General features: G+C 45.3%; 1 protein-coding gene across 1 annotated transcript in view; it reads left to right on the top strand.

Annotated features, from left to right (window-relative positions):
• Positions 1-18339, top strand: part of LOC141171653 (myeloid cell surface antigen CD33-like) — a 128017-nt gene extending 109678 nt beyond the window's left edge. The window contains exons 4-8 of the mRNA XM_073655319.1: positions 10071-10334; positions 11048-11089; positions 14710-14794; positions 17011-17104; positions 18184-18339. Of these exons, the coding sequence (XP_073511420.1) occupies positions 10071-10334; positions 11048-11089; positions 14710-14794; positions 17011-17104; positions 18184-18339 (641 nt within the window). The remainder of the gene's footprint in view (positions 1-10070; positions 10335-11047; positions 11090-14709; positions 14795-17010; positions 17105-18183) is intronic.
• The last annotated feature ends 2474 nt before the right edge of the window (positions 18340-20813 follow it).

Below are 20813 nucleotides of genomic sequence, written 5' to 3'. Positions count from 1 at the left end.
GCTAAGGTAATAGCTAGGTTTAGGGTTAGGGATAGGACTAGGGTTAGGTTTAGGGCTGGTTACATTAAAACAAACAAATTGTACAAAAAGAAAAGCGATATCAATGTATAACTTTTTATTTTTTGCAAACGCAGAAAATATCTAGAGGGTTCAATGGCAAACCATAATTACACAAGTGGTCAAAATTGTTGGTACCCCTCGTTTAATGAAAGAAAAACCCATAATGGTCACAGAAATAACTTGAATCTGACAAAAGTAATAGTAAATTAAAAATCTATGAAAATGAACAAATTAAAATCAGACATTGCTTTTCAACCCTGCTTCCACAGAATTTAAAAAAAAATTAAACACATGAAATAGGCCTGGACAGAAATTATGGTGCCCCTGAAAATAATGTGACAAAAGGGACATGTTTAATCAAGTTGTGTCCACTAATTAGCATCACAGGTGTCTACAATCTTGTAATCAGTCAGTGGAAATGTATATAGGGCTACAGATACTCACTGTGCTGTTTGGTGACATGGTGTGTACCACACTTAACATGGACCAGAGGAAGCAAAGGAAAGATTTGTCTCAGGAGATTAGAATGAAAATTATAGACAAGCACGTTAAAGGTAAAGGTTATAAGACCATCTCCAAGCAGCTTGATGTTCCTGTGACTACATTTGCACATATTATTCAGAAATTTAAGATCCATGGGATCTCCCTGGACGTAGCTGCAGGAGGAAAATTGATGACAAATCAAAGAGACGGTTAATACGAATGGTAACAAAAGAGCTCAGGAAAACTTCTAAAGAGATTAAAGGTGAACTTCAAGCTCAAGGAACATCAGTGTCAGATCTCACCATCCGTCATTGTTTGATCCAAAGTAGACTTCATGGGAGACGACCAAAGAGAACACCATTATTGAAAAAAAATCATAAAAAGGGCAGACTAGAATTTGCCAAACTACATGTTGACAAGCCATAAAGCTTCTGGGAGTATATCCTATGGACAGATGAGACAAAAATGGAAGTTTTTGGCAAGGGACATCAGCTCTATGTTCACAGACGGAGAAATGAAGCATATCAAGAAACGAACACTGTCCCTAGTGTGAAACATGGAGGAGGCTCTGTTATGTTCTGAGGCTGCTTTGCTGCATCTGGCACAGGGTGTCTTGAATCTATGTGTGTCACCCTACCTGGATGCCACAAGTGTAATAAAGCTGTGTCTGAGAGCAAGGGGGAGGTTCTCTGGTCAGGGGAACATTAGCACGCAATGCCTCCTGTCTCAGGCCAGTAGGGGGAGCAGGCTGCCCCTATAAAAGCTGGTACTGAGGGCAGGGTTAGAGAGAACCAGATGACCTGTCTCAGAACTGGATTGCCTGTCTCAGCTTTGAGACGTGTCCCAGAGTGGAGCAGGGACAGAAAGTTGATTGCACCTAAGAGGAAGTGTGGCAGTAGGAGAGAGCCACAAGCCAGAGACAAGAGGCGAAGAGAGCCTGTCTTGGCAGAGAAAAGACTTAATTTTACCAGACTTTGGTGTCTGAGGCTGGAAGGATTCCACATCCCCCAGCAGAGAACCAGTTCGCAAGGGACTGTACATTCCTTGGCCTAAGAAGCCTGGAGGCCCTGCCACAACCGAAGGGACCAGTAAAGCCGTACAAGGCTGGGAGCAGAAAGGAACCCACGTCGCAGGCCATACAGGCGAGAATACATGGAAAGCTCGGAAACGTGGGCTGTTACTCTATAAGGAGGGGATAGCCAGAAGGAGCGCAGAAAGCACGGTAGGCCTACACCCTCACCCTGACCAGGGCCAGTTTCCCCGTTGCTCTCAGACATCCAGGTTACCTCCTAGCTGGGACTGTTTGTGGGTCAGTTTTCCTGTTTAGTAAAGACCCTGGACTGCAACCTGTTGTCTGTGTGCTCCTTGCTCCTCCAGCACTATCAGCACTGGGACTCTCACTACCATCACTCCCACCATCCACTATACTGCCCTGGGGCCGCACTCTTCCCGTGGGGAGTCACATTACCCTAGCTGCACACCTCATCAGCCCCAGCGGTCTGCATGCAGCGGCGGTTCCTAATAACCGCAAATCCACGGGTGGCGTAGTCGGACATTATCAATAACACATAACGGACTACCACTGGCCTGACCACCCTGAGCCACGGAACCGGGTTGCCACTACTACTCCCATCGTTTCCCTAATTGCCCGGATCCGAGTGCCCCACGGCCCAGGGGGCGAGTCAGCTTTGGCGTAGTCGGCAGGATTTCGTGCCCGCAACCACCGGGTACTGCGTGCCTGAAAAAGACTTTTGTAACTTACCTGTGGAGTCGTTTCCCGCCATCCGGAGCCGATTCCCGCCATTAGACGCCATCTTGGACCGTTTCCCGCCGTCTTCTGCCGTCTTCCCGCCATCCGCAGCTGTTTCCCGCCATCGGACGCCATCTTCAGGACGCCGCGCGGGAAGAAGAGGGGCGTGGACGTCAAAACCGCGCGAGGTCCGAAGCTCCGCCCCACGCTCCGACGCTGCGCAAGGTCCTGGAAGGGAGAGAGAGCGACGCTGACGTCATCGGAGTGCGACGCCAGGTCCTCGTCCAGAGCAGCAGCGGAGCCGCGGCCTACAGAAGAGGATCGTCGGAAGGTAGGCCACACTTCACTAGGGGGGGAGGAAGATGTCGGACACAGAGGCGCCCACTACCACCAACGCAGCTGCAGCAGCGGTGATGCGCTTTTCCTTGCCCTACATCCCTGGAGCGGCCTGGCTGCCCAAATACTCAGGGGAGCCCCATGCCCTAACTGACTTCAAGGAAAGACTGTATAGATTGTTCCAAGTTTACCCCCTGACAGAGGAACAGAAGGTCAGCATATTGACAGGGCAGTTAACTGGCGCAGCCCAAAGGGAGGTAAAGTCATGGCCCACTGAGGAGAAAAGGACTGTGAAGGGTATTCTGGCCCGGCTGCGGGGTACCTTTGATACACGTACCTCCGCTGAGATTAAAATGAGGTTCTATGGATGTAGGCAGCGGGCACAGGACAGCATCAGAGACTATGCCCTAAATCTGCAGGAAGCCTTGAGGGCTATTCAACAAACTGACCCTGACAGTGTGCAGGAAACGGATAAACTGCTAACAGAACAATTCATAGAGGGTCTGCTGTCTAGCGCCCACAGGGCCCAACTGCGCCTCATGTTCTTTCAGAACCCCGACCTGACCTTTGCCCAATTTAAGGACAGGGCCATAAGGGTGCTCCGTGAATCTGCAACCAGTGGCGCTATAAACCCCCGGCGCCCTGCTATCACCTACCACCAGGAGGTGGCGCCCTCCTCTATGGACCCCGTGGAGGCTGATGCACAGGCCCTGAACCAAGCCCCGTCGAAAGGCCTGCACCACCAAGTCCAGGAGCTGACCAGGAGCGTCGCGGCGTTGACCAGGACCGTCCAGGCGTTGCAAGTGGACCCGTCAAGACCCATCGAACTGGCTTCAAGTCCGGAGGATGTCCCGTGGCATCGACAGAGGAGGAAACCGTCGTTCCGAGGGAGGCCCACAGACCGCTACGCAGAGGATGGACAGCCCATTTGCCGTCGATGCAACCAGCCCGGACACATTTCCAGGTACTGTAATTTAAACGGGTCCAACCTGGGGCAGAGGGCCGACCCCCAGGCATAAGATCACCAGGCCCTTATAATTGACGTGATAAGTACGTTGGGGGGCGCCCGGTTTTACCCGTGGTGCTGGACGGTATCCCCATGAGCGCCTTGCTGGATACTGGGTCGCAGGTAACCACAATCCCTTATGTACTTTTTAAGCAGTATTGGACTGATGCTGATATCACACGGTATCCAGACAGTAACTTGAGCATCATCGCCAGTAATGGCTTACCCGTGCCGCACATGGGGTTCAAGGAGATGACCATTAAAATTGGTAAAGTTGAACTGCCGGCACAGGGAGTGATTATTGTGGACATTGACCGTCATGAAAGTCACCCTAAAATAACTGTGGGTACTAACATAATTGAAAATTGTCTTTCAGAAGTAATTGTAATTCTACAACAGGTGGCGGTGAATGCTAGTTCCAGCCAAAAGAGAGTCCTCAACAAGGAGATAAAAGCCCTGATGAGACGGCAGCAGGTAGAACTGTCTGGTGGTGAGATCGGTAGCGTAAGACTCAGTGATCCATTCCCCATTTCCATGCCTCCCAAAAGTGAAATGATGATCTGGTGTCGGACTGCAATCGGGTTGAGAGGTAGAGACTACCAAGCCATGGTAGAACCCGTGTACTCAGACAGCAGGCCCACCATTTTGACAGCCCGGGGGGTGGTTGATGTCCGTCATGGGAGGGGGCCCGTCCGCATCCTCAACATTGGGGAGAGGGAGGTACACTTACCCAGGTACGCTACACTCGCCAAACTGTTTGTCGTCGAACACAAAGCTATCAGGGCCGTAGAACCCTTGCCTCCATCTCCTCAGGCGGAGGGTAATGGCTCCCAGAAACAAAAGGACTGGTGCCAAAAACTCCATGTGGGTGCTGACTCCACTCCCCTGCACCAAAAACAAGGAGTCTACCGGGTGGTACAGGAGTACGAGAGAGTCTTTAGTAAGCACCCGCTAGACTTCGGCAGAGTAAAAGGGATAGAACACCACATCCCCACAGGGAGCCACCCACCAATAAAAGAGAGGCACAGACCTGTACCCCCTGCACATTATCAGAACGCCAAGGGTATGCTGCGGGAAATGAAAGAAGCTGGGGTCATTAGAGATAGCTGTAGCCCCTGGGCAGCCCCCTTGGTTCTGGTGAAAAAGAAAGACGGCACCATGAGAATGTGCGTGGACTATAGACAAATCAACCGTATCACCCACAAAGATGCATATCCGCTGCCTAGAATAGAGGAGTCTTTAGCCGCACTAAAATCTGCTAACTTCTTTTCTACTTTGGACCTTACTAGCGGGTACTGGCAGGTTCCTGTGGCAGAGGCTGACAAGGAGAAGACCGCCTTCACTACCCCGATGGGACTGAGCGAATTCAACTGTATGCCTTTCGGGCTCTGCAACGCACCAGGGACCTTCCAGCGGCTGATGGAATGCTATCTAGGGCACCGAAACTTCGAGACGGTCCTCCTTTACCTGGACGACGTGATCGTCTATTCGAAAACCTACGAGGACCACCTAAAGCACCTGGCCGAGGTGTTCGAAGCCCTGGCAGGCTATGGCCTGAAGGTAAAACCATCGACGTATCACCTGCTGAAACCAAAGGTCCAGTACCTAGGGCACGTGGTAAGCGCGGAAGGAGTGGCCCCCGACCCTGACAAGGTCACGGCAATCAAGAGCTGGCCAAGCCCCTCGAACATCAAAGAGGTGAGACAGTTTCTCGGGTTGGTAGGCTACTACCGAAGGTTCATCCCCGGGTTCACTAAGATGGCAGCTCCTATGCTGGACCTCCTGATCGGACAGTCCAAGTCCAGAAGTCAAAAGCCACCCTTCAAGTGGGATAAACCGGAAGAGGAGTCCTTCCGCCAGCTAAAGTTGGCCCTCACTGGGGATGAGATCCTGGCCTACCCTGATTATGGCCAGCCTTTCATTCTCCACACAGATGCCAGTAATGTGGGATTGGGAGCCGTACTGTCCCAAAACCAACAGGGCAGAGAACGGGTGATCGCATACGCCAGCCGGAAGCTGAGGCCCACCGAGAGGAACCCGGAGAATTACAACTCCTTCAAGCTAGAATTCTTGGCGGTGGTGTGGGCCGTGACAGAACGCTTCAAGCATTACCTGGCCTCCGCAAAGTTCACCGTGTACACGGACAACAACCCGTTGACACACCTGGACAATGCAAGACTGGGTGCCCTGGAACAGCAGTGGATGGCCCATCTCTCCAACTATGACTTCGTGATCAAGTACCGGGCAGGCAAAACCAACGCCAACGCGGACGCCCTATCAAGGATGCCTCACTTACCCGAAGGTGACGAAGACCCAGAAGAGCTGGAGGAGGTAGAACTCCCCGCGTTTCACCGGTATGGAGCCGCTCAACACTCTCACCGCGTGAAGGAGGAGGATCTAACAACTGTGATGATGAATCCCCTACCTCACCACAGCTGGGCCGAGACCCAAGATAGTGACCCTGCAGTCCGCCTGGTGAAAGATCTGCTGACCCGGGAAGACGCCCGCCTAGATCCAGATGCCCCAGAGGAAGCCAAGCAGCTATGGAAGGAGAAGAGCAAGCTGTTCCTCTACGAAGGCAAGTTGTGCAGAAGGATTGTCAACCACCGGACGCACGAGCTGACCTGGCAAGTCGTGGTCCCAAGGCGGGATGCAGCTATGGTCCTGGGGGCTTACCATGACAGAGCGGGGCACTTCGGTTGGAAGAAACTGGAGTTCCTGCTAAGAGGAAGATTCTTTTGGGTCGGCATGAGAGGAGCAGTAGAAAAGTGGTGCAGAGACTGTGGCCCTTGTCACTTGAGGAGGAAGGACCGCACCAGCCAGAAGACACCCTTGAGGCCCATCGTCACCACGCAGCCTCTTGAGCTGGTAGCTCTGGACCACGTCAAATTGGCTCCAAGCCGGTCCGGATACATCTACGCCCTGACAATCGTGGACCACTATTCCCGCTTTCTAGTGGTGGTCCCGGTAAAGGACTTGACAGCCCAAACAGCGGCCCGAGCCTTCCAGCAATACTTCTGCCGTCCACAAGGGTATCCGGAACAGGTCCTGACAGACCAGGGTCCAGCGTTTGAAGCTGAAATCTTCCAGGAGTTCTGCAACCTCTATGGCTGTAAGAAGATTCGGACAACGCCTTACCACCCCCAAACCAACGGGATGTGTGAGAAGATGAACAATATAGTCATTGATCTCCTGAAGACGTTGCCCCTGGAGGAACGCAGCCTGTGGCCAGAAAAACTGCCGGACCTGGTAGACATGTACAACAATATCCCGGTGAACGCTACAAACTGCACCCCGGCTTACCTGATGCGAGCCAGACCGGGTAAGCTGCCCGTAGACCTGGAGATGGGAGTCCTAATACCTGAGGACACCTCCCCGGATGCGGACTGGGATACGGAAAGGCAACTGCAGTACAAGAAGGTACAGGAGAGTGTGGAGAAGAGCCTGGCCCAGGTGAGAGAGAGGCAAGAAAAACTCTTCAACCAACACGCCCCTGCTGGTCCCCTAGAACCTGGTGAGCAAGTCCTAAAGCGGAAGAGAAGGCTACATAATTTGGACGACCAGTGGGAAAGGGAACCCTACACCGTACTGCAGTCTGACCACGACAACCCAAAGGTGTGCGTAATCACCAAGGACGGAGGAGAAACCACTAGCACCGTCTCCAGAGACCACCTCAAAAGATGCCCCAAGCAACTCCGTAGTGCAGAAGAGGATCAGAGTGACCTTGAACCCGCAGAGGACAAGGAAGAAATGATCAGCACCGTTCTCGGAGAGTTCCCTCAGTCCTGGACTCGCATAAATGATGCCATAGTGGTACCCGTCCTGCATTTCCTGCAACCGGCCCAGCAACAACCAACACCAGAGCCGGAAGGTGAAGAGGAGCAAGCGGTTCCAGAGGCAGAAGAGCCTGTTCCAGCAGCCCAGGAGAGTCAACCCTCTGCTGACAGTGAGCCTGCCATGCCTGCGGTAAGCCAAAGAACCCGCAGACAGCTGCCTGCCCTACCTGTACACCCAGCTGGTAGCTGTACCCCTAACGCTAGTGGGGAAAGCCAGGTTGGTCCACCACCAGACAGTGGGTTAAGGAGGTCAACCAGGAGCACAAAGGGACAGATACCCGCTCGCTGGAGAATATAGAGTGTACTAAATTGTAAATAACCTTGTTGCCAAATGTTGAATTGTTTGCCAAGTTACATGGATGTTCGGTAATTCTGTGTTTCAGTCTCTTGCAGCTACCGTAAGGACTCACAGGTTATGGACTTTTTGTAACCAGGACCTTGTATGGACTGCATTCTGAGCCTAACCCAGGAATGAACTAAGACTGTAAAGGACTTGGGGTAGGACAGACCCCCACCTGGTTAAGGCTCCCGTTGTTTTGGTGATATGGACACCTGGTCACAGACCACACTGTGACCTTAAGAACTCAATTTGTGCGTCGTCTGTCTATTAATGTTTTATTGTTATGTATATTATCTTTGTTTACTGTTTAGTCCCGGAGTACTAAATTTCACTAGGGGGGAATGTGTCACCCTACCTGGATGCCACAAGTGTAATAAAGCTGTGTCTGAGAGCAAGGGGGAGGTTCTCTGGTCAGGGGAACATTAGCATGCAATGCCTCCTGTCTCAGGCCAGTAGGGGGAGCAGGCTGCCCCTATAAAAGCTGGTACTGAGGGCAGGGTTAGAGAGAACCAGATGACCTGTCTCAGAACTGGATTGCCTGTCTCAGCTTTGAGACGTGTCCCAGAGTGGAGCAGGGACAGAAAGTTGATTGCACCTAAGAGGAAGTGTGGCAGTAGGAGAGAGCCACAAGCCAGAGACAAGAGGCGAAGAGAGCCTGTCTTGGCAGAGAAAAGACTTAATTTTACCAGACTTTGGTGTCTGAGGCTGGAAGGATTCCACATCCCCCAGCAGAGAACCAGTTCGCAAGGGACTGTATATTCCTTGGCCTAAGAAGCCTGGAGGCCCTGCCACAACCTGAAGGGACCAGTAAAGCCGTACAAGGCTGGGAGCAGAAAGGAACCCACGTCGCAGGCCATACAGGCGAGAATACACGGAAAGCTCGGAAACGTGGGCTGTTACCCTATCAGGAGGAGATAGCCAGAAGGAGCGCAGAAAGCACGGTAGGCCTACACCCTCACCCTGACCAGGGCCAGTTTTCCCGTTGCTCTCAGACATCCAGGTCCCCTCCTAGCTGGGACTGTTTGTGGGTCAGTTTTCCTGTTTAGTAAAGACCCTGGACTGCAACCTGTTGTCTGTGTGCTCCTTGCTCCTCCAGCACTATCAGCACTGGGACTCTCACTACCATCACTCCCACCATCCACTATACTGCCCTGGGGCCACACTCTTCCCGTGGGGAGTCACATTACCCTAGCTGCACACCTCATCAGCCCCAGCGGTCTGCATGCAGCGGCGGTTCCTAATAACCGCAAATCCACGGGTGGCGTAGTCGGACATTATCAATAACACATAACGGACTACCACTGGCCTGACCACCCTGAGCCACGGAACCGGGTTGCCACTACTACTCCCATCGTTTCCCTAATTGCCCGGATCCGAGTGCCCCACGGCCCAGGGGGCGAGTCAGCTGCAGGGTACAATGAAATCTCAAGAATCAAGGGATTCTAGAGAGAAATGTGCTGCCCAGTGTCAGAGAGCTTGGTCTCAGTCGCAGGTCATGAGTCTTGCAACAGGATAATGACCAAAAACGGTCAGCTAAAAACACCCAAGAATGGCTAAGAGGAAAACATTAGACTATTCTGAAGTGGACTTCTATGAGCCCTGACCTAAATCCTATTGAGCATCTTTGGAAAGAGCTGAAACATGCCGTCTGGAAAAGGCAACCTTCACACACGAGACAACTGGAGCAGTTTGCTCATGAGGAGTGGCCAAAATACCTGTCGAGAGGTGCAGAAGTCTCATTGACAGTTACAGGAATCGTTTGATTGCAGCGATTGCCTCAAAAGGTTGTTCAGCAAAATATTGAGTTAAGTAAAGTAACATCATTTCTGTCCAGGCCGATTTCATGAGTTTAATTATTTTAAAAATTCTGTGGAAGCAGAAATGCAATGTCTGACTTTCATCTGTTCATTTTCATAGATTTTCAATTTATTATTACTTTTGTCAGATTCAAATTATTTCTCTGACCATTGTGGGTTTTTCTTTCATTAAACGAGGGGTACCAACAATTTTGACCACGTGTGTACGTCTGTATTTCTTTTTTAAATACAAAATATATGCTTGGGGATTTAATAGTGGACTGGCGGAAGGGACCCAGAGAGTGCTTAAGGTCAACGGGTTAGGGGACAAAAAATATTTTCCTTCCCCCAGTTTCTGGCACCCCCACAATGCCACTGGCCTTACTTTCTATTCACAAAAATTCCTGTTGTGTAGTTTGTGGTAGATGTTTTATGGATAGAAAATTCTTTTATCATTATGTAGATCTCACAGATGAACCGGTCATCTCAAATATTGGGACCATGATTGCTGGTATCAATAAGACCCTGACCTGTGGTCCTCCTAGAAACTGCCCAGCAACATCTTTAACTTTCCAGTGGAGGAAAAGTAACGTGGACGGTGTCTGGAAGAATTCATCTACTGTAACATTTACCCCTTCTACAGATGATCACCAAGAAAACATCACATGCGAAATGACAAACACAAGAGGGAATACAACCAGGAAAAACATTTTTCTTTATGTCTTCTGTGAGTACATATTAGTTTTGCAAATGTCTGGATTGGAAAGGTCCACCAGAAAATCAAAGGATCATTGGGTGGATACAGACTCCGACCTAAATATGGCCCCAAATGCTCAACAGAAGACCACCATAATTGGAGGTGTCTTTGGAGCCAAACTCTTGCCACACGGGTCTGTTTCTTATGAGAATATTGAAAAATATCATAACATATCTTATAGGTGATTGATACTTTGGGTACAATATTTTCAAGTAGGATCAACCTCAGTCTGACATTGTCCTTCTTACTCTCAATATTTCTACTAAAGAATTATAACCGAATGATGGACGCTGCTCTTCCAGCTCATGTCTTCATCCACTCATCCACTGTTTTTTTTCCTTAAAAACATTTTATGTTCACAAAAATGCTAAATCATACTAGAAGAGGGATACATAAACCATAGAAAGGAAAATGTAGCCATACTAGTGATTATATAGAGATGAGAAGGTTCCATAACAAAAAAAAATAAAGTTGGATGGTTCATTATCAACAAATCCCAACTGGAAAATGAGATATGATCTCTCCAGCTTTATTTCATGTTTCTTGTTAATGCTCCACCATTGTTTCCTAACATAGTAGACTAGCTCCGGGTCATCCAATGTTCTCACCATCCATTAAGATAAGTAATGCAGCCAACCTAGACTGGTGTCCTATAGCAGCTAAATTGCAGTGTTTTCTTGCAGCCCCCCCTGGAAGCACAGGAATCACCGGTCAATCATCTGAAGGTAAAGTTATATTTTTTAGAACATAAATTATATGCAAATATAACACAGCTAAGCTTTATGCAATAGAATGGAGTCTTCCCTGTGACTCTGCAACTTCTCCAATATTAAAGAGGTGGTACACTACTATTCATTGATGACCTATCTTTAGGATAGGTCATTTATGTCTGATTGATCGGGGTCCGTCACCCAGCACCTCATTCCAATTAGCTATCATTGGTGTCAGCAGCCGTAGCCGTTGGTCGGTAGTACTCACTTGTGGAGCTGGCCATCTTCTGATAGTGATTAGTGACCTCTGCAGGGTACTACACTTCCACCTCATATTGATTTGAATAGGACACAGATATGTAGAACCAAGCCTTGGCCAGTATCAGAAGACGGAGCAGCTCCACAAGTGAATAATTCTGGCAGGCTGCCGCCGTTGACGGCGCCGATAGCCGCTGATCGGCGGGGGTGCCGTGTGTTGGAAACCGGTCGATCAGATGTTGATGACCTATCCCAAAGATAGGTCATCAATGCTAAAGTAGTGGACAACCTCTTTAAAGAAAATTCAGGAACCCTGCTTTGTCTCTAATGCCACTCCTCACCATTACACTCCAAATTGACAACAATTTTATAACATGAAGACTCCTTATCTCATCTATTCCTCAGTGGCCTTTTTTTTGCCCAGAATCTTGTTCATGAGATCAGTGGAGATGCTTCTATGATCTGGAAAGCTATCCCATATCAGTAGGGAGTAAAAGAAGGTTGAAAGTTAAACTTGGTAAAATCTCCTTAAATATTCAAATATAATATGGCAGAGAGTTCCAGAGTCTCACTGCTCTTACAGTACAGAACCCATGTATGCGATTATGGTCAAACCTTGCTTCTCTAGACCTAGAGGATTCCCCATTGCCATTGCAGATCTAGATGCAAACAGCTCATTAGAAATATCTCTGAACAGTTCGTTCATACACTTGTACATAGGTTTCTTTCTGAACTGAATAAACCCAAGATTGGAAACATGTCTTGGCAAAGTGATCCCTCACTTCTTAATAAATGTATCAATCTTCCTTTCCTTCTTCCATTTTTCTTTTCTTCATCTTTCTGTTTCCCTTTCTTACTTTTTTACTTCTTTTCTTGCTCCCTCATTTTGTCTTTTTTTCCTTCTTCTTATCCTCTTCTATTACTTTCTCTACTCCCCCTTGTCTTTTTCCTCTTCACCTTTCTTTGTGCCTTCCACTTTTTCTAGTAATTCCTTCTGTTCTTTTTTCATGTTTACTGCTCCTGTTCTGCTACTTTTTCTTTCATTTCCCTCTCCACTTTTTCCTCTTGCCCTTTTAATTCTCATCATTTTCTCTCTCCTTATCCTCTTCTTTTTTCCTTTTCCTTCTCTTCCTCCCTCCTTTTTCCTTTTCTCCTCTTCTTTCTCCACCTTCTTTTTTGTTTATTTTTTTCTTCTGTCCTTTCCTACAGTGCTGAATCACCTTGAGTGAGTACAGTCACATGAAAAAGTTTGGGCACCCCTATTAATCTTAAGCTTAATGTTTTATAAAAATTGGTGTTTTTGCAACAGCTATTTCAGTTTGATATATGTTATAACTGTTGGACACAGTAATGTTTCTGCCTTGAAATGAGGTTTATTGTACTAACAGAAAATGTGCAATCTGCATTCAAACTAAATTTGACAGGTGCATAAGTATGGGCACCTCACCAGAAAAGTGACATTAATATTTAGTAGATCCTCCTTTTGCAAAAATAACAGCCTCTAGTCGCTTCCTGTAGCTTTTAATGAGTTCCTGGATCCTGGATGAAGGTATTTTTGACCATTCCTCTTTACAAAACAATTCCAGTTCAGTTAAGTTTGATGGTCGCCGAGCATGGACAGCCCTCTTCAAATGATCCCACAGATGTTCAATGATATTCAGGTCTGGGGACTGGGATGGCCATTCCAGAACATTGTAATTGTTCCTCTGCATGAATGCCTGAGTAGATTTGGAGCAGTGTTTTGGATCATTGTCTTGCTGAAAGATCCATCCCATGCGTAACTTCAACTTTATCACTGATTCTTGAACATTGTTGTCAAGAATCTGCTGATACTGAGTGGAATCCATGCGTCCCTCAACTTTAACAAGATTCCCAGTGCTGGCATTGGCCACACAGCCCCAAAGCATGATGGAATCTCCACCAAATTTTACTGTGGGTAGCAAGTGTTTTTCTTGGAATGCTCTGTTTTTTTGCCACCATGCATAACGCCTTTTTGTGTGACCAAACAACTCAATCTTGGTTTCATCAGTCCACAGGACCTTCTTCCAAAAAGAAATTGGCTTCTCCAAATGTGCTTTTGCATACCTCAGCCGACTCGGTTTGTGGCGTGCTTGCAGAAACGACTTCTTTCGCATCACTCTCCCATACAGCTTCTCCTTGTGCAAAGTGCGTTGTATAGTTGACCGATGCACAGTGACACCATCTGCAGCAAGTTGATGCTGCAGCTCTCTGGAGGTGGTCTGAGGATTGTCCTTGATTGATCTCACCATTCTTCTTCTCTTCCTTTCTGATGTTTTTCTTGGCCTGCCACTTCTGGCCTTAACAAGAACAGTCCCTGTGTTCTTCCATATCCTTACTATGTTCCTCACAGTGGAAACTGACAGGTTAAATCTCTGAGACAGCTTTATGTATCCTTCCCCTGAACAACTATGTTGAATAATTTTTGTTTTCAGATCATTTGACAGTTGTTTTGAGGAGCCCCTGATGCCACTCTTCAGAGGAGATTCAAACAGGAGAACAACTTGCAAGTGGCCACTTTAAGTAGCTTTTCTCATGATTGCATACACCTGGCTATGAAGTTCAAATCTCAATGAGGTTACAAAACCAAAAAAAGTGCTTTAGTAAGTCAGTAAAAAGTAGGTAGGAGTATTTAAAACAAGAAAATGATAAGGGTGCCCATACTTATGCACCTGTCAAATTTTGTTTGAATGCAGATTGCACATTTTCTGTTAGTACAATAAACCTCATTTCAAGGCAGAAACATTACTGTGTCCAACAGTTATTACATATATCAAACTGAAATAGCTGTTGCAAAAACACCAATTTTTATAAAACATTAAGCTTAAGATTAATAGGGGTGCCCAAACTTTTTCATATGACTGTATATACAGTATGGTGCCCCCACACACAGTATGATGCTCCCTCACTGTCCCTCTACTTAATGATGCCTCTATAGTGTCTACCGTATCATGATGTCCCCACAGTGCCCCCAATACATTATGATGCCCCCTTCACAATATGATACCTGCACAATGCACCACTCACAGTAAGTAGCCCCTCTAACCCATCCAAGTAATGCACTAACAAAGTTAGAAATAACCCTTCTCCTAGCCCTGTTTTTGCCATGAGCTGCTCTGATCTGTGCTTTGCGTGGCTTTGCGCAGGAGCTGAGAAATTGTGACATTTTTGTGCCTGCTTGCCTTTTTGAGCCCCTCTTTGGCACTTTGACAACTTTTCTTAGTGTAACTGTGCCCCTAGAATAATTTTATTGGGGTATCTCACCAATGTCTTAGTAGTTCTGTCCTGGTGTTGGGGAAGAGGGCCAATAGTATTTAACTAAATATAGACAAATCATTTTCCTTTTCTTTTTTTAACAGCTAAATATCGAGATATAGCAATTGCATTCTTATGTGGAATGACTATCACAACCCTATTCGCTTTGCTATATAAATTAATTACAAGGTAAGATTTCATATTCATTGCATCGTTTGGTTATAATAATCCTGAAAATCCGTCCAGATACTACAATGCTCACCATAGAGGTAATCACAATTTTTTTTCTTGCAGTACCATTCATGACCACATGGTGTGCTGTTAACTCAAGGCTATGTCCTTTTCAAAATATAATGCGTCCATCCTTCCCTTTTCTTGAAGTTGGTCATGGACTACAATTTCTTACAAAACCCAATTTAATACATTATTGTGACTTGTTGGAAAAACCTCAGTTTGCTGCAATTCAGATCTCGGCCAATGGGGGGCAATACAAAATGTTATAAACCTCTCCTGACAGAGTGCCAAAAATAAACTATTTTTGTTTGCTTGATTTTTTTATTTGAAAGCAAATTAAATTGTGTTTCACATATATTAAAAAAGAGGAAGGTAGGGACATAGTTATTTGTGAAACATATTACATTTTATTTTTTATGATTCAGCGTTGAGGTGTCTGGGCTGTCCCTAGCTTTAAGGAGACCAGATAAATGTCTTATTGGCAATGTTCTTTAGAACCAAGAAATATACAAATTATGTATCCGTTAGGCTATTAGGTTTTGAATTTGAAGTTATTTCTGCTTCAAAATCCACATCAAAAACTGCTATGAATAAGTTTCCTGTCGACACCAACAGGACAGCATGTTTAGAGTGAACTTAGTGCTGTTATTTTATGCTTTTTTTCCCCTTGGAAAAAAGATACAACATGTCAGTTCTTAAAAATTTGACAACTGGATCAATTAAAGGTTGTTCACACAAAGATTTTTTCATGGCTGAAAAATCCATTTTCAAAGCAAAATATTTTGCAGTGATTTTTGATGGTTTTAACTATAATATGTGGTGCAGCAATAGAATGTATTGTTGGCATATTTGTGATAATTATCTATCATGAAAAAATGCGTAAGATACAATTTGCAATAAAAATATTTTCCACAGATCTACATATAGAAAAATTCCCAAAAATTGACATCATGCTTTTTTTTTCCACATAGTAAAAGACGATCAGAAAAAAGTATTTTTCTTACTAGGCGCATTACATAGATAAAAAGTTGGTTGCACGTAAGATTAGAAGATTGTAAAGTGCACAATCTATGCCAAAAAAAAATGTAAAAAAAATATTTGTGTTCATACCCTAAAGCAGGATAAAATACCCTCAAAACACACCATAAAAATCAACAAAATAAACTCCATACACTTGGAGGCCATTTTCTTAAAAATGAATGTAAAGCCAGTGACCCTTCTACAGGCAGCTGTTTCGGGGTGTTTGCTCCTCATCGGTGTACAGCAGGGTTTAGTTGAGATTGACACAGGGGAAAATGGATTTTCATAAGAAGACCAGCTGAGTATGGAGTTTTATCGGCGATGCGGCATACTATATAGTATGAAGGAAAAGACAATGTACGGTGTTGGACTATGCTAACTGAAATTAAGGTCTTTGCACTGTTGCAATGCTACGTGCTTGGGAGCGATATGAGGTATCACATGAACCATTTCTATTTAAAGTCCGGCTAGTTTATTGCAGTCCTCATAAACCACATCACAGGACTCAAACACAGTCCTTGTCTGGCACAAAGTAAAAAATAAAATAACAAGTCCATACAATAGTGCTGGTTAGCCCTCCATACTTAGAGTTCAGCTTCTTAGTCCTTTAGCAAAGGCACTCAATCCAGGAGATCTGCAAACCTCCATACACACAGCAATGTGTGAGAAAAACAGGTCTCAATTTACAAAGTGAATCACACCCAGGGGTGGAGATATGGTGAGCAGCCGTCTCTCCCAACTCTTCAGCTGCTCACAATCAATCTGTCATGGCAGATTAACCCCTTTTAGACCTATTTGTACTAAAGGATTTTTTCCAGGTTTATCTACCATCCATTAAGTGTCCAACAGCCACCTTACAATACTTAAAGAAACCAGTCTGGGAATGTGTTGTGAATAAAAAAACACTTCTTTATGTCTTTTTCTTTAAGCATTCTGGTGTAGTTCATCCCCTGAGCACAGGGCAGCAGCAACCGCTATTGAGCTTTCACAGGAGTTGTGACTACAACAAGTCAATCAGATGAGCAGATTACCTAGATCTTATATATCTTTTTCTAAATGTGTCACCCCATGGTCTGGTGCGCTGTTTTCCTAGTTTTTATCTGTCCTATATAATGTATAATTCTTAAATATTCTATCCAACTAATTTTCAGGAAAAAAATGGGCAAAAAGAATTATGTGAGAGCAAAAGAACCATCCGAGAGAACGGAGCCACTGACAAATAAGAAGTCTGGACACAACACTGAGGTATGCAGAGTAATCATCCTATATGTAAAGTATGTGCGACACTGACCTCCACCAAACATCATCTATCATTCCCCGTATTTTCAACTATGAGCACTTATTTTCCACTAAATCTCCAATCCAGAGGTAAAACAAAAGATGAGCAAGTTGGGATGAGCATGAATGAGTGTTGGGTGAAACATTTTGTAATTTTTTTACTGATCTCACATGGTAAAGCAACAATTACCAGCATCAAAAAGCGCACAGTTTAGGCGAACAGGACCACACCAGTAAGAAGGATATTTTAGGAGCATTTCGCTCCTTTTGAAGATGAGAAGAACCCTTAAAGATGGATACCACCGTCCACTCTACTTAGAAATGCTTTGTGAAAAATTGTTGATATCTAACATTAGGGATGAGCAAATCGATTTGAGTGCAATTGAATTCTACAAGAGTTTTGCAAAAATCTGCATTCGCCAAAATGCTGAATTTTATTCTAATTCATTTCCACGCAGACCCAGCACATGATGGCCACTGACCACCATTTTTCTAAACCATAAAAGGCTTTCAAAATAGAAAAAATATCTTTAAGAACACCTTGCCACTCACCTGTCCGGTCTTTGTCGCATCTTCAGATCACCATTGCTCACTCTAAGATCCCCACCAGATTCTGCACAAGTGCGCGAAAGGTCACTGCGTTATGACATCACGATGTGTGCCTCGTCACCTTGCACGCACATGCAAAAAACCCTCTCAGGTCTTATGACAGCTGGAAGTCTCGGCCTACTTTGAGAAGTGAGGGGATTTCAGAGCTGGCAATCAGAAGATGCAACGAGGATCGGACGGGTGACGGTGAGGAGCAAAAGGACAGGAGAGGTGAATGGTGAGGTGAGTAGAAGGATTTGTGCCAGAGTTGTGCCGTGCAGCTCCGCAACTGAGCATTTCTGGTTGCCATCAGCATCGCGAAAAGCAGATCTACGAGAAAGCCACATACCATATATGGTAAACAGATGATAAAATATGTGGTGTGAATAAAGCCTAAGCAGCGCACAACACTGGTCCTGTATTTTATACAGTAGTTAATAGTTCTCTTTCCTGCACAGGAGGCAACAGACAACAATACAGAGCTGGATCCCAGTGAAGTCCCATCAAAAGACGACCTCCATTATTCCATCGTCGCTTTCACCCCTAAACCCTCCAAAGTGAAATCAAGTCAACCAGAATCCGAATATGCAGAAATAAAAGGGAAAAAAAACTGAGACAAGGAAGATGCGTGATCCCATCATGATCTGTGGATTTTGTGTAATTATCTTGTGTCTATAGGATTAATAAATGATTAGCAGCTATGGATACAACATTCTTTTATGGTTCTGGAGACCCTTATTGCCAGTTTTATAAATCTATATATGCTGTATATGGAGGAAAGTATGTGCCCCCTCCACAATACACTCACAGGAGCTTTTCGGACCTCCCATTCTACAACCAAAGGCATTAGTATGAAGTCGCTCCTCTGCAGATATCATATCTCTTGCTCTTCTGGGAAGGTTTCCTACAAGATTTTGCAGGGGTTTGTGGAAATTTTTGCCCTGTGATCCAGAAGAGCATTTGTGAGGTCTTTTTACCCCAGTGACTCATATTTCCATGAGTCATTGTGTCACAAATGTTAGTAAATGTAGTCTGTATGGCACCAGACTGGATTAATTGAGATAATCCATTCAAGATGTGTGTGGAATAGATAAATGCCCATACTCATTCCCACTCCCTGTTAGGAATTCCACAAGGGCGACACAGGGGAGATCGGGAGACCTTGGTGGCCATTCAACTGGCCCACGATGACCAATCCACTTTCCAGGAAACTGTTTCCAGGAAACTGAGTTTTTCCAACAAGATGGTGCACCACCACATTATGGGTGTCAGGTCCAAGCGTTGCTACATGAACAGTTTCCTGGAAAGTGGATTAGTTTTCATGGGCCAGTGGAATGGCCACCAAGGTCTCCCGATCTGACCCTCTTAGACTTTTATCTTTGGGGTCATCTGAAGACAATCGTCTATGCTGTGAAGATACAAGATGTGCAGCATCTGAAACAACGGATACTGGAAGCCTGTGCTAGCATTTCTTCTGCAGTGCTGCTATCAGTGTGTCAAGAGTGGGAGAAGAGGGTTGCATTGACAATCCAACACAATGGGCACATGACCCTCTTCCCATTAAAAAAATAAAGTTGGATCCAAAATGGCCGACTTCAAAATGGCCGCCATGGTCACCACCCATCTGGAAAAGTTCTCCCCCTCCCATATGCTAATGTGCCACAAACAGGAAGTTGATATCACCAACCATTCCCATTTAATTTAGGTGTATCCATATAAATGGCCCACCCTGTATATTAGTTTTTTTCTCAAGGGAATCTTAATTGTGAGCAAGTCTATTTATTGATCAGGGATTGTGTCCCACATTGTTTTCTTGAGGAAGCCGTGTGTCAGGGTACTCAAAGAGTCTGAGGTCAAGAGCCAGGAGGTTACGTCATAAACAGAAGGAAGAGACAAAGGCATAGTTAGGTCACAGTCCAGAGTCAAAATTCCAAGGTCAGAGTGCATTAAGGCAAAGGAGTAATACAAATGGGTAGTCAATAGGCAAATCCAGGGTCCGGCAACAGAAGATCAGAATGTCTGAATACAGAGCACAATACACAGAGAATAAACCACATTGAGGTGAAAGCTACAACTGGCAACTACCTAGGACAGACAGCTTAGTTAAGTAGCTGGGTAATCACTAGGAACAAGGAACACCTGAAGGAAGCTCAGTACCTCCCAGATTGGACCGCTGAGCTGCCAATCAAAATACTGACAGCTCAGCATGCTCCTGCACTAGATAGGATGAGTCAGTCACTGCGTCCAAGACACACTGAGTGGTTGCATCGTGACACATGCCAACCGAAGATGAGCTAATCATATTGTAAAAATTAAATTTGTGATGAATGGAGAAATTTAACAATTTCAGAATTGATTCCCACAAACCACCCAAAAAAAAATAACACTGCAATTTTACACAAAGCAAAATATGCATCAGACAGAGAAGAACCTCAAAAGAAATATGATATAGTGCAGCTATTCAGGAGGTACTATTATAGCCTGTATAAAAGCCAAGGCAGAGAATGCAGGAGCCGCTTTTTTAGTAAGTCTGGATACTGAGAGCACATATCACAGCTTAGTTATAGAGATAGGGAGAGAAAGCTTTAAGACATTGAATAAATAGTGTATAATAGTGTATGACATGACAGCAGTGATAAGGTTAAATTTTAATACTAGAGACAGGCTAGGACCGTCCTGACTTGGTACACCAGTGGGATGGGTTTTATGCTTTTTTTTCTTCAAAATAGACTTAACTAAGTCCCCTATGTTACTTACATGTACATTTACTGTTTTCTCATTTACTTACTGTAGGATATTTGCTCAATTAGTTTTTTCTTGTTTTTTTTCTTGGGATTTTAAGCAAATTGAATCGCTTAAAATCAAATTTGGGTGAAAAATTTGAAGAAGATGACAAAATTGAATTTCTAAAGATTCAATCATCTCTAATGCCAACCAAAGTAAAAGGTCAGAAGCAAACAGAACCATGGGAGGGAAGGACAGAACGGAAATAGGTGACACATTCTTCACATCTTCACACGGAGTCAGTGATAAAAACTTCTTGCATCAACGTCAATCTTTCTTTAGTAACAAGAAGATATTTCGATAC

The sequence above is a fragment of the Phyllobates terribilis genome, unplaced genomic scaffold (assembly GCF_046119375.1).
Source record: "Phyllobates terribilis strain yellow unplaced genomic scaffold, ASM4611937v1 Scaffold_12__6_contigs__length_324123572, whole genome shotgun sequence".
NCBI lineage: Eukaryota > Metazoa > Chordata > Amphibia > Anura > Dendrobatidae > Phyllobates > Phyllobates terribilis.
The sequence above is the reverse complement of the archived record's forward strand: the minus strand, read 5'-3'. Positions and strand labels throughout refer to the sequence as shown.